The 12,373-nt window shown below is 37.4% G+C and overlaps 1 protein-coding gene across 3 annotated transcripts in view; it reads left to right on the top strand.

Annotated features, from left to right (window-relative positions):
• Nucleotides 1-12,373, top strand: part of Mecom (MDS1 and EVI1 complex locus) — a 542,464-nt gene that overhangs the window by 476,005 nt on the left and 54,086 nt on the right. Inside the window, exons 1-2 of one of the 3 annotated variants that reach the window (XM_077795307.1) lie at nucleotides 5,023-5,077; nucleotides 8,052-8,186. Coding sequence is in view for 1 of the 3 variants with exons in the window: in XM_026394988.2 (XP_026250773.1) it covers nucleotides 8,052-8,186 (135 nt within the window). In the remaining 2 variants the exon portion in view is untranslated. Of the gene's footprint in view, nucleotides 1-5,022; nucleotides 5,078-5,302; nucleotides 5,336-8,051; nucleotides 8,187-12,373 lie in introns of those variants that run through there. The other 2 variants (XM_077795308.1, XM_026394988.2) reach the window with 2 other exon arrangements.

The following is a 12,373-nucleotide window of genomic DNA, read 5'->3' as shown; positions in this document are numbered from 1 at the left end:
AAGATAAATTGGGAGAAATTGTTACATATGAATCAGTGAGAAGTGTCTTGAGTCCTAAAGACGTACTTCTCATTTTTGTCTCAGTTAGGGTAGGAAAGGTTTTACAAAATTCTATTCTGACATGAAAAAGGAAGCATTGATTTTCTTTTTAAACACACATCAATATCTATACAAGAAGCTAATTTAATTAGCAAGCAGTTATTGTTCAGCCAAATGTCAATTTATCAGATTATTTCATGCTTCTTGACATGAACTGTATGAAACAGGATTTAACAGGATGTCTATGAATGAAACCACACTTGAGAAATGTAAAATTGCACTTGCATGTTCTTGAAAAGCAACAGAAAATAGTGTTACATGGAAAATATCAGGCTTGGAGTTCATTGTATGTTTAGCTACCTCAAGAAACCCAAAGCTGCAGAATTAAGGGAACTCTACTTAGGCTGAGGTTATAAAGTGCCTTCCTCTATAAACTAAAAACATAATGTCAGGGTGAATGGGAACATACTTTATTAACTTTATGGTATTGAAAACTGCCAGCAAGTTGTCTTGTTTTTAAATATTGTCCTCTGCAGAGTGTTACAGTGCTGTTTGTCCACAGGAAGCCTATTAAAAGTGGACAGTGCAGTCATTTCATCTGGCTTTGGCTGGACTGCTTTTCTTTCCTTTAATGATGTGCTGGAATGTACCATGCCCATAGGGTCTCCATTAGCAGAACTTTTACTTCTGGGACGACCATGAAGTTTAAGGCTTAAAAGAGGCATCAGTTTACAGTCTTGTGGGAATCACTTGAATACTGGAGCACTAACTTCTTACTGCTTTAACTAATATATTGACTTATTTTAAATAAACAGTTACACAATGAAGGCAGAGCCAGTGGCCTTATTGGAAATCTTTGGGCATTTTAAATATTCTGCAATCCACACAGCTGGGGGAGGAAGGAAGAGGCCTGAGTAGGGTTTATGCCCTTTTCAAACCAGGAAGAAAACACATTAACCTCTCCCACCCCAGCCCTGCCATCATCCAAAGGGGGATCTTTACAACTCCCAGAAAATCTATCAGCTCACACTCAAACCTCATATTTTCCAATGCCTTTTTCCTGATAAACAACAATTAACAGAGCAATGAAGAAAAAAAAAACTATTAATTCTTTCCAGAAAAAGGTTTTTAAAATATGATTCTCTTTTGATACACTGCTGATGAACCACTTTATTTTCTCTTTTTCCCAAAGCTCTATGCATGTGTTATAGTTTGTTTATCATACCTCCTCTTAATATTTAGATCATCTGTCCTGATACATGTTTGCAAATTAAAGCTGGTTTGAGATTATAGTAAAACCATTATATTTAATAGCCCATTTCAAGGGCAGTGCTCAACCCTCCAGAAATGCATGTTACTGATTACTGCCAAGCAGACAGCGGCTTGTGCAGATTAATTTGTAACTGGGAACTACTGTAAACAGATTTCACCAGAAATCCCAAGGAATAAAGGGAATTGGTAGTGGTATTTGGCTCCTTGTATTTATTTATTGTTTTAGAAACCTCCTGATGGAAAGCAAGCTAACAGGGGAGAAAAGTTAGCCCCCTGCAAAATCCTTGTCCTCTACCCTTGTCTCCTCTTGTTTCAATTCTGATGTGGGAAGGTGGGTCAGGTCTTCTTCTAAAGGGTTATTTAAAAGCAACACCAAACAAAGCCCATTTAGCTAACTGTGGGATTTCAGAACCCTTTCTTGAAACTTCAAGTTATGTCAAGGAAAAGGGGGGTGAATTCTGCATTTACACGAAATTATTGTTATATACCCAAAGGAGAAAGGGAGTAGGTTGGAAGAAGAGAGAGATTGAGATTTAGCGTTAACACCTCCTTTGCCCACATCCTTATGATGATTTCCTTTAGTCTCTATCACAATTTAGTCAGTGAACAAGACTTGATGACAATTATGATATCAATTAAATAATGATAATGAAAAGAATCCTCCAACTCTAGATTAATGTTGGAATGTTTCAGAGAAGAAGTGTTGACTCTTTGGCTGGATTTCGAGAAAAGAATTCCGTATGTAGAAATAGCTTTAGCAAAGCCCGGCTTCTGCGGGCCCGGGCTGCTGCGTGTGGGCATTGGGTGGTGAGGCTCAGGAGGTGCGCATGGCGGAGGACGAAACCCTTTGCGGGAGCCAGGAGGGCGGCGGCTGCTTCACCTGGAAGGCTGGGAGCCGAAAGCGCCGCTCTTTATTTCGGGACACATCGCCATCTACCGGCCTCCTGCGATACCTGCAAGTAACCAGACCTTGCAAGTCGCCCCGCCTCCCCCACCCCAAACCAATATAAGGGAAAAACTCAGAGGCCCTTTCCACGAAATCCTAATTTAGCCAGGACCTGCCACTGATTCCACACGACCTTTGTCTCTCCACCGACGTCCCCTCCTTTTGAAAGCAACTGTGTAAAGGGCAAGAAGGTGGCGGCTGCAGGGCTAGGGCTGGGAGGGGGCGCAGGGAGGGTTCGGGGCGCTGAGCTCTCAGACCCCCTGATCAGGCCGCACTGTCTGAAGCAATCGGTTCCCCAGATTACTTGTATTTAATACACAATGCATCATAAAACAAATCCCTCATCCTGACAGGAAGAAAATAGAACAGCTCATAGCTCGAGCCGGTCCAATTTATGGCTAAATTAAAAAAAAAAAAAAAAAAAAAAAAAAAAAAAAAAAAAAAAGCTTCGACAATGGGCAAGTTGAGGAAGGGCAGGAAAATCAATGCAGCAAACCCGGGACTCTTAAAGGTTCTCAAGAGCCAAACTCTATGGGAATATCTCACCAGGTTTTAAGTTATTTACAAAGGATTTTTCCTGTCCTACCTACCACTGCTGAGCGATTTTCCTTCAAACAATGGCCATTATCTGAAATAACAGTTCAATGTCACAGATAACAGGCCACCGAAACGAATTAGTCATCACCTCTTGTCATTTCTCTCTCCCCCACATCCCTCTCTTTTGTTACTATTTTTATTTTTAAATCAGCATTTTGGTGGGGGGGGGTATAGATTTTCATGTTTACTTGCACTTGGAGAAAACAAAAAGTGGGTGGCATTTGTCCCCCTTTGCAGATAAAGTTAAAAGGCAGTGCATTCATTCTTCCAGCCCTCCTCGCTCCCTCCACCTCTCCCTCCGCAAGTGCCCCCAGACTCGCTTACTTTGCTTAACTTTCCATTGTTGGGCTGGAAAGAAGTTGGATTTTGTCCATTTGTTTTTATGAATGGGGTTTTCTGATAAAAGCACTTATTTCCATCTAACTGGTAGGTTTAACTAAATTCTTTCAAGATTGGTTACAAGCATACATATAGACGCTTTTATTTTGTTATTTATTCCCATATTCTTTCCTCCAATGTCGTTTCTGCATTGTATTGATATAAGTTGACCAAATATACATTATAAAGTTATTAAACATAGTATAATACCGATCACTAAAAGCAGCACTTATGATGTTAAAAGTCTTACAAATAATCTGGGTTGTCAAATCCCGTAATTCTACTTAGGGGCGTTCATGGTGTTTTAATTAATGTATCAAAGAAAATGGCAAAACTCACCAGACAGTCGTCAATCTTCTTAAGCCCATAATACCCTATGTGGGCGGGTTATATGCAAATATTTCGCATTTTAAAATTTCTTCTAAGAGAAAGTATGAATTGAAAATTTAGCACGCCTTTCTGTTGACCTAACTGTAAGAGTGGAGGGGATACACTTGAAGGTAAATTTCAATTAAAATTTATCTTAAAAGATGCTTAGCAAAAATCTGGAAATGTAATGTCAACTTTTCATTCTTGAGGTTCCTGTTTTCCGAGAAATTCTAAACTAATTATGTTTAGTACAACCAGCGACTCTTTCACCCCAAGCCTTATTCTCACTCTCTCCAGCGCCCCCCAGCCCCCAAGCCCACCTTGGTGCGCACACCCTCACACCCCTGAAATCACTTCTCCAGTCTACCCCATTTCTCCCCATCCCCCATCCGTGTCTCTCTCTCTCTCTCTCTCTCTCTCTCTCTCTCTCTCTCACACACACACACACACACACACACACACACACACACACTCACACACTTACACTTGTGCTTTCAGGACATCGAAAGGGAGGACATTTCCCTGGGGAAAGAAATCCTGCCTGGCGAGATCTCCCCATTGGTTGTTTACTCGGAGAAATCTACATGTTTAAGGGGGATGGTGCATCCATAATCAGTTTGTCCCTATAGGACTTGGGTCTTGGCGACCTTTTTGTGACCTCTCCCGCCAGAGGAGGCTGCTGTCACTTTAAAAATTACTGAAAGAGGAGCCCGTCTGGCTTCCGATAGCTCCCTTTCTCCCTCGCCCCGGGTTCTTTCTGGATGGCCAAGCAGATCCTCTTTAAAGAGACAGTTCATGAAATAGAAACCCGGCGGCTAAGCTCGGAGTTGCGAAAGGGGACGATCCCGTGAGGGTCTAGGACCCGGGAAGGCTCTGCAGAGGATCTGAAAGGGGGCTAGAGCTCCCCTCGCCTCCCCAGGCCCCCCACCTTCGCAAACTCTCCTCCTCCTGCCTGTTTTCCCCCCTTGGAACAGGGAAGGAGAAGTGGAAGAAGTTTTAGTGGGTTTCAGATAACTTTCATTACACATCGGGCTGATAAGAGCAAGAGAAAGTGAGAAAAGAGGGAGGTGATGTGAACCAGAAGGAATAACTCCGAGCTCATTTTAGGAAGGCGGAAAAAAAAAAAAAAAAAAAGCCCAAAACACACCAAACCCGGGTCACTCAGACGAGAGAGAAGACTTCATTTTCATTTCTGGTCTTAAAACACACTTTTTGGCGGACAATAAATCTGAAACGCATGGTCCCGGCGAGCTGATCCTAGAGACGCACAAAGTTATCAGAGACCCATTTGGAAATCGAGACGCGCGAGGCATTTTTTTTTTTTTTCCTCCCCAAACATCTCGCAATGTTGCTGGGAATCGTTTGAAAGGATTTTCGTACAGGAGCGTTGGGGGCTGCTGATTATTTTATTTTGTTTATTTTAATTCTTCTGTGATTGCCTTTTATTGCTGAGTTGAGGCCATAGAAATCTTGAAGGTAAGCGAACTCACTTAAAAACAGCAACAACAACAACAACAACAAAACTCTTGGCGATGTGCATAGTTTGTCACTTGGGACAGTTTCCTGCCGGGCACCCCTTCCCCGGGTGCCCCCCGCCCCAGCCCTCTTTTCCTCCTCGCCCTCAGTCTCGCGGAGCCCTCTGCTTATCTACGTTGCTAAGCCTGGCGATTTCCTTGTTCCTCCTGCGGAACCGTGCGGTCTGGACGCGTCTCGGGGTGGGTCGTCCGGCCTTCGGTGGGTCTCTGCCGGCTGCCGGCCTCTTTTCCTCGCGCTCTTCTCCTCCTTCCCTCCCTCCTCGGGTCTGTCGGTCGGTATCGGGGACGCCGAAGGTGGGGTTGCCAAAATCTGAATTCCTGGCACCGGCCACGCGACTTTGGAGCCGGTTTCGGCCGAGTTCCACCTTGCCAAGTAATAGCTTTGCTGTCCAACATCGTGTGCTGCTTTGCGAGAAAGTCACATTCGGACCCTTTGGCTAGATTGTGGGGATTTTTTTTCCCCCCTTTTGCAGTTGGGTTTTTTATTTGAAAGGGCCTTTCTGTAAGGTTCACCTATGGGATATATATGCATGTATGTTTGTATTTTAAAGCGATCTTTTGGGATTGACAGCTTTTAAAAACACAGGAGTGTAGTAAGTAGATAAAATGACGGAAGATGTGTTGTTACTTTTTATCATTATTATTATTATTCGAAATTTCCGAGACGATTAAGCCATTTGGGAGACAAATGTACTTCTGCTAGCAAATCAAAAGTGAATAATTCCCCCCCACCCCTGGGGTGGGGTGGGGTACGTTTCTGGAGAAAGTTAAGTTTTTGTCTTGGGGCAAGAATATTGAGAGTAAGAAAGTTAATATGTTGGTGAAATCTTTGAATAATCATGTAACAGATCATGTAAAAAGACATTCTTTGGAAATGAATCTTTTTAAAAATTAACTTTGCTGTTGACAGTCACAATGGCAATAATGTTAACACGGAATAAAATTACACCTAGAATTTTTATGTGCAGTATATGCAATACTTAACTCCCTGCCCCCGCAAAAGGGAATGCTTGAGAGCTAAGGGGATAGATGCTTCTTGACTTTGAAATTAACAAGTTTTCCACGTCTTTCTGCAAATATGAAATGGAACTGGTGTTGCATTTCACTGGCTTCACCCTATTTCCTTTATTAAATATTTCTCTGGTGTGTCAGTAGACCTGCCTTTTTTTTTTTTTTTACTAGTCAAGAAAACAAACAAACAACAAAAGACCAATCAGAAACCAAACCAAACAACCAATCTAACAAACAAAACAAAAAACCCAACTTTTTACTATTTTGCAATATACATTGTATTGTTATTTATGTGCCTTCTCAACATCTGGGAAGGGGAGAAATCTCAAGTTGCATTTGAGTTATGCAGTCTTCAGAGCTGAAGAAACATCTTAAAGTTTGTAATTTTATAAGTGCCAAATTGTATAAAATTTGTCCTTATCACTAGACAAGGGATTTAAGTGCAGACTTTTGTTGTTGTTGTTGTTAGTGTGAAGAAGTGTCCTTGAAAAAATGTGTGTGTGTGTGTGTGTGTGTGTGTGTGTGTGTGTGTGTATTTAGCAATTACTGCCTTTATCTCCTGGCTCTATTTTTCTTTTTTAAATTGTGGAACTACTTATTGCCCTTCAATTGCCCCATGGCCAAGGGCTTATTCATAGTGCCCCTTGACTACAGCCCTTTTGAGCACTGGGTTCTTCTTGAAGTTTATGGTGAGTTAATGACTTGAATCTGCAATTGGATGATTACCTGACTTCCATGCAAAATTGCTTTTGGTCTAGAGTTTAGTTGAAACTTTTATGTAGGTATAGATGCAGCAGAGTTCTGTAAGGGCTTATTTAATTCATTGATTTTTGTTCTAGACTGTGTTGTTTAGTCCTTGATAGGAAACTTCCTCAAGTTTGCTTTAATTGGTTGACATTTGCAGCCTTTGTAGCTATTCACCCTGAGATCCACAACTCTGCAACTTTAAATATTAATGTTTAAGACACAATTGCTAGTGAACCAAAATAGTTTGGTTTAAGTATGCAAAACATTAAAAATGAAAGTTTCCCAATTTGATTTTTGTTTCATATATATCCTAGGTAATATTAATCTTTCCAATAGGCCAAATGTAAGTCTGATGAAAATAACAATACACAACCATACATGATGATGGCAATTTTTACAGTATTCTTAAATGTATTTTTTTACTTATTCACATCCAGTTTTGTTATTTTGCTTACTGGACATAATATTAAAACACAGATGTGTTTAGTAAAACACATGTGTTAACTAAAACCTTAGGTTGCCATACTTTGTATAACTGCTTACCTATCGATTGTTTTCATTTGTTTTTCTTTAGTTTGGTCAGATACATTTATGAGAAAAACCTTATCATCTCCTTCAATTAAGAACATGATTTAATTGTTTTGTGGTGACAAAGTATGAAGTAGGAAGAATTTAATAATTTAAATATTTAAAGTTTTTAAATGAATTAATTTAAATTAATTACACACTTACATTAGATGACTATCTAAACATAAAATATTGACTTTAATTATTCAAACCTAAATGTTGACTGCTTATTTTAGAAATATTAATATATGCTGTTTGGTATTTTTTGTAAAAATTTATTGGATAAAATTAAGTAAATAGCACTCATTCATGCACAGTGAAAGAAACAAGCAATGTTTTGAAACCAGTTAATCAGTTTTTTTTGTAATGAGTTGAAATTGTTTGATTCCTTTTTTAAAAAGCAGCATGCTGTCATTTCCCACATAACTTCTTATTACTCTTCTTTTTTTTTCATATGTATGCTCTCTGGCTTTTTTTGTTTTAAGGATTCAAAGGAGGAATATACATTTCAATGATATATTTTAAGCAGCTAATCACTTTCATGAATAGATCAATATGGCAATTGATTGTTCTCATCTTCCTCCTTCCAGATCTTAGATGAGTTTTGCAATGTGAAGTTCTGCATAGATGCCAGTCAACCAGATGTAGGAAGCTGGCTCAAGTACATCAGGTTCGCTGGCTGTTATGATCAGCACAACCTCGTTGCATGCCAGATAAATGATCAGGTATGTTGTAAAGATTTTCTTGTCTTTCTTTGAGAGCACTAAAGTATCAGTGAAGCCTGAAGAATAAAAATAACAGTGAGCTGCAGTAGACCCTTGTGGCCTGTTTGTTGATATGGTTAAAGGCAATGCAGAGATATAAGTAAGATGCAGAACAAAGTCATTTTCAGTACGACTTTCTTTCAGTACGACTTTTTTTTTTAGTAGGTTATTCACTTTGTCCTAGTCCCCTTCATAAGTGCTCCAGTTTTTTTTTTTTAGTTTGACTGAAAGATTTAAAAACTAAGTACTTATTTATTTCTTAGTGTTCTTTACATTTTCCCTTTTCTATCACTGTAGGTACATTCATAGAAGGTATTGAGTTAATCAAGACTACTTTGTGAATTTATGCAGAAATTAGAAGGGGTGTATTTGAAATGTTATATAGTTTTAATTGAAATACTAGGTAGAGATATGATATTGGTGCAGACTTATCTGGTTATGCATTTTATATTGATTTGCCTAGTTATAAGTGAGGACTTTAAGAATAATCAAACTTCTCTTTTGTTTGTACATGTGAAAAGTTTTAAAATATCACTGCAGGAAATTTGCTTTGTGAGATTATGGAGGACCATGCAGTGAGGGTGACTTCAGTAACAGTAAATATGAAATAAAGATCATGACAATATCATGAAACATATTTTGTACTTAATAAAATTAGGTGATAAATCTCATAACTTAATATGACAATACCTAAAATAACAAAAAATCCAATCTCTTAATTTTTGTTTTATACACACCATTAAGTTAGAATTTAATTATGTTATAACTAATTATTTCTTTTAACCCAATGGTTACCTAAATCAAATATGTTTCCAAGTTCATATTGAAATGGTTGCCTGGCGAATCTAGTATGAAATCGCCACCAAGAAAAAGAAAAAGTTTAAATTAGATGTTTCCAATTGAAAGCTGTTAAATAAAGCTAGCGTCATATGGTCTAAAACTCTCTTTCAATCATCGTTATGAGATTATTCTTTGGCATTTTACCAGCTACCAGATAATTTTTACTGGCTAAACTATATAAGAGGTAGTAAATTGTAAAATTAGATTTAAATAGGAATCATTTTAAAATCCTCAACATATATCAAAGATAATAAACCAATCGATTGTTTTTTTTTCCCTGTGCCATAAGAAAACAAGAGGCATTATTGACAAAGGAAAACATTATTAAATTGGCTATTGATTGTGGGCAAAAAAATATCCCAAGCCCATCATATGAGTTACTGTCACCACCAGCAACAAACAGTTTTTGAGGACCTGCTATTTGTAGATGGAAATAGATAGTTGTTGTAAGTTGTTTATGTTATATTTCCTCAGAAAGGAATGGTGGGACCTCAAAAAATACCTTATTATATCATAATAATTATTTCTTATTTGCATTTAGTGCCAATGGGAGCTGTTTCCATAGACAAATAAAACTTATAGAATTAGTGAAAAGATTATTTAAGAATGAGACTTGTAGCCAATGCAAGCTCACATGTAGCCATGTTTTCATTTAATATTTATTTGTCTAATTTTCTATAATAAATATATTCTTGTCATTGGGAATCTTGATTGCATTAAAAAGGAAAACTGTTTTGCTATTCCTAACTATGTATTAGGTTGCTCATTAGAACAGGCATTTATAATTTTACCATCGTTACTTTTAAACTACACATTATAAATGGCACTGTTTTCCAAAGAATATATGCTGGTTTCATACTTTAATGAATAGCATGTTTACTTATTTGAACTGAAGAACCAGGGGAAACAGTTAATCAGGAAAACCATAGAAGGCCAATATTAAACATGCACCTATTATTTCTTTAAGCACTTATTCTAAACTTCTGTATTATTTTGGCAGAAATCTAAGCTGGTTACATAGTGCATATCAAATAACATAATTGTAAAATTGATACTGCATGGTCAAGTAAGTTCACCCATAAACAACAAGAAAGGAAATTCAGAGGTAAAAGTCAGATTTGTGTGGTAGGTATGTATGTATACAATCCTACTTAGCCCAGATGACAAGACAAAGGAGAACAAGCACCCAAGTAGTACATGCATATATTACAGGCATATTCATTTATAGGCTCATGTGCATTTTCTAAAAGCCAATTAAGATGAGCAATCCTAGACAGCTTTGAAATGTGAATGTTGGACTAAGTACAATGATAAAAGAGCTGACTAAAGGTATTCTCTAGGTCTGTTTTTTTTTTTTTTTCCTGTCTTTTCCATGAGGAATAGGAGCTGCCAAATAATGAATAAGCACAACTCATCATGTAAAGAACAATCCCAGCATGGAGATATTATTTAATATGCAGATAGATGGGGGGTACCCTGGATCAGAAGTAATTATTAAGCATTAACAATGTCAACTCATCTGTACAACACAAAAGCAAATATAGCACTTTATAAGAAATCATGAAAAAAATGTTTCCCTTCCTTCTGATTCTTAGAAGGAGCTCAAGTTAATGAAATGAATTTTAATAACACAACAGGTAAAAGTCCTAGACTCTTCTAAAAGGGAAGAATTTCAGATGAATCTTTCAACTCCAAACCAGTCATGGTTATGATGAGATCATCTAACAAAGAAAGAAAAAGATAACCTAGAACAAAACAGGAATGTATAATGTTTACCTTGATGAATGTACATAGCTTTTAAAATTTTAATGTTGAAGATCTTTTAATCAATTTGAATAAGTTTTATAATGAGGAGGGTGTGAAGAACCCTATAAAAGAAAAAAAATATGCTTGCTAAGCTAATAAAATGGATAATAATGGGATGTCAAAATTATATGCTAGATAAAATCCATTTATGATTTATTAGGAGTGAAGAAGTTCTTAGAAACAATATAGGTATTGGTTTTTAAGTCAAATTGATAAAGGATGTAATCTGTTTTAAATCATAAACATAAAAGCAAAGACCATTTGAGTAGCATTTCCCCAATACCATTCTGCAATCATTCCATTTGAGGTGATTTTCCTTGGTTTAAATTTTCCAGTAGATTTCTGTGAGTTATTTTACTTCAGATTTTTTTTTTTTTTCAGACCAGAATGAGCTTTGTGGCAGTTTACTTTCTTGACAGTGCTGCCTAGAAAGACTCGAGTTTTGTGATTTTAGATATCTCTCATTTCATGTTTTCAAAGTTATTGTGGTGATATTTTTGGAGACAGAAATTCTGGAAGCAGTGGCATCACCGATGAACCATAATTTCTAAGTAACTGCAGTTTCTGACTGATGTCCGAATTCCCCCCAAAAGTGTTGTATTAACTATAGTAGTTTATCTTTATAAAGAAGGCCATACCAAAGACACTAGTAAATTGAGACCATAGTCTTAGTCAAGTCATAAAATACTAGAACTACTAAAAACACTCAAGGCTGTTGATCCTTGATATCCCAATTATTTCCCCCTGATGCCTTAAAGTATCTGCACAGTGCTACAAAGCTCAATGTTTAGCTGGGAATTTTTTTGAAGGTAGACAATGCTTAAATAATTTCACATTTAACCAATCTGAAATTGTTCTCAGTTGCTTTCAGGAGCAAGAACTAGCACTGAAAGGTAGAACAGGGCAAGAGCAAAAGCAGAAAGTTGCATGAGGAAAGTTCTCCCAGACTATGTCCTCAAGGGGATCCAATATATAGATGATGCATGAAAAAGTTTTATCAGTGATTCAGAGGTTTTGTTTACATCCAGAATCACTCATGTATTTTATGTCAAGTACAACAAACATCTAAATTATTTACTGAGTTTGTTGTGGTTTAAATTGGGATATTTTGTATCCTTTTCTTTGAAGTCTTTGGGGTATCTTACTTTGACAGACCATTTTGATTGGGAGATGTAGCATGTTGCCTTAGATTTGGCCTGGTCCTTCATTAGTTCTTTGATAACCTCCCTCTTAAGCCCACATTTCTATATCCTTCACCTACATCAAAGGCAGGCTACCCAGAGACTTAGCCACCTCTAACAAAATTGGTTCTCATCCTTGAATATGTTCACAAGATTTGTGTACTTATGGAAGAGTTCTCTGGACACAGCAGTTTTACTCTAATACTTCCTTATGGTGAAAACATGTTGGTTATAACCAGGGAGGTCATTATGGTACAATTCATGTAAGTTGACTTTTGAGACTTAAACAAGACCTGTCTTTCCTTTCAAGATAATCAGAAT

The sequence above is a fragment of the Urocitellus parryii genome, chromosome 2 (assembly GCF_045843805.1).
Source record: "Urocitellus parryii isolate mUroPar1 chromosome 2, mUroPar1.hap1, whole genome shotgun sequence".
NCBI classification, from domain to species: domain Eukaryota; kingdom Metazoa; phylum Chordata; class Mammalia; order Rodentia; family Sciuridae; genus Urocitellus; species Urocitellus parryii.
This window is presented reverse-complemented; position numbering and strand designations above follow the sequence as displayed.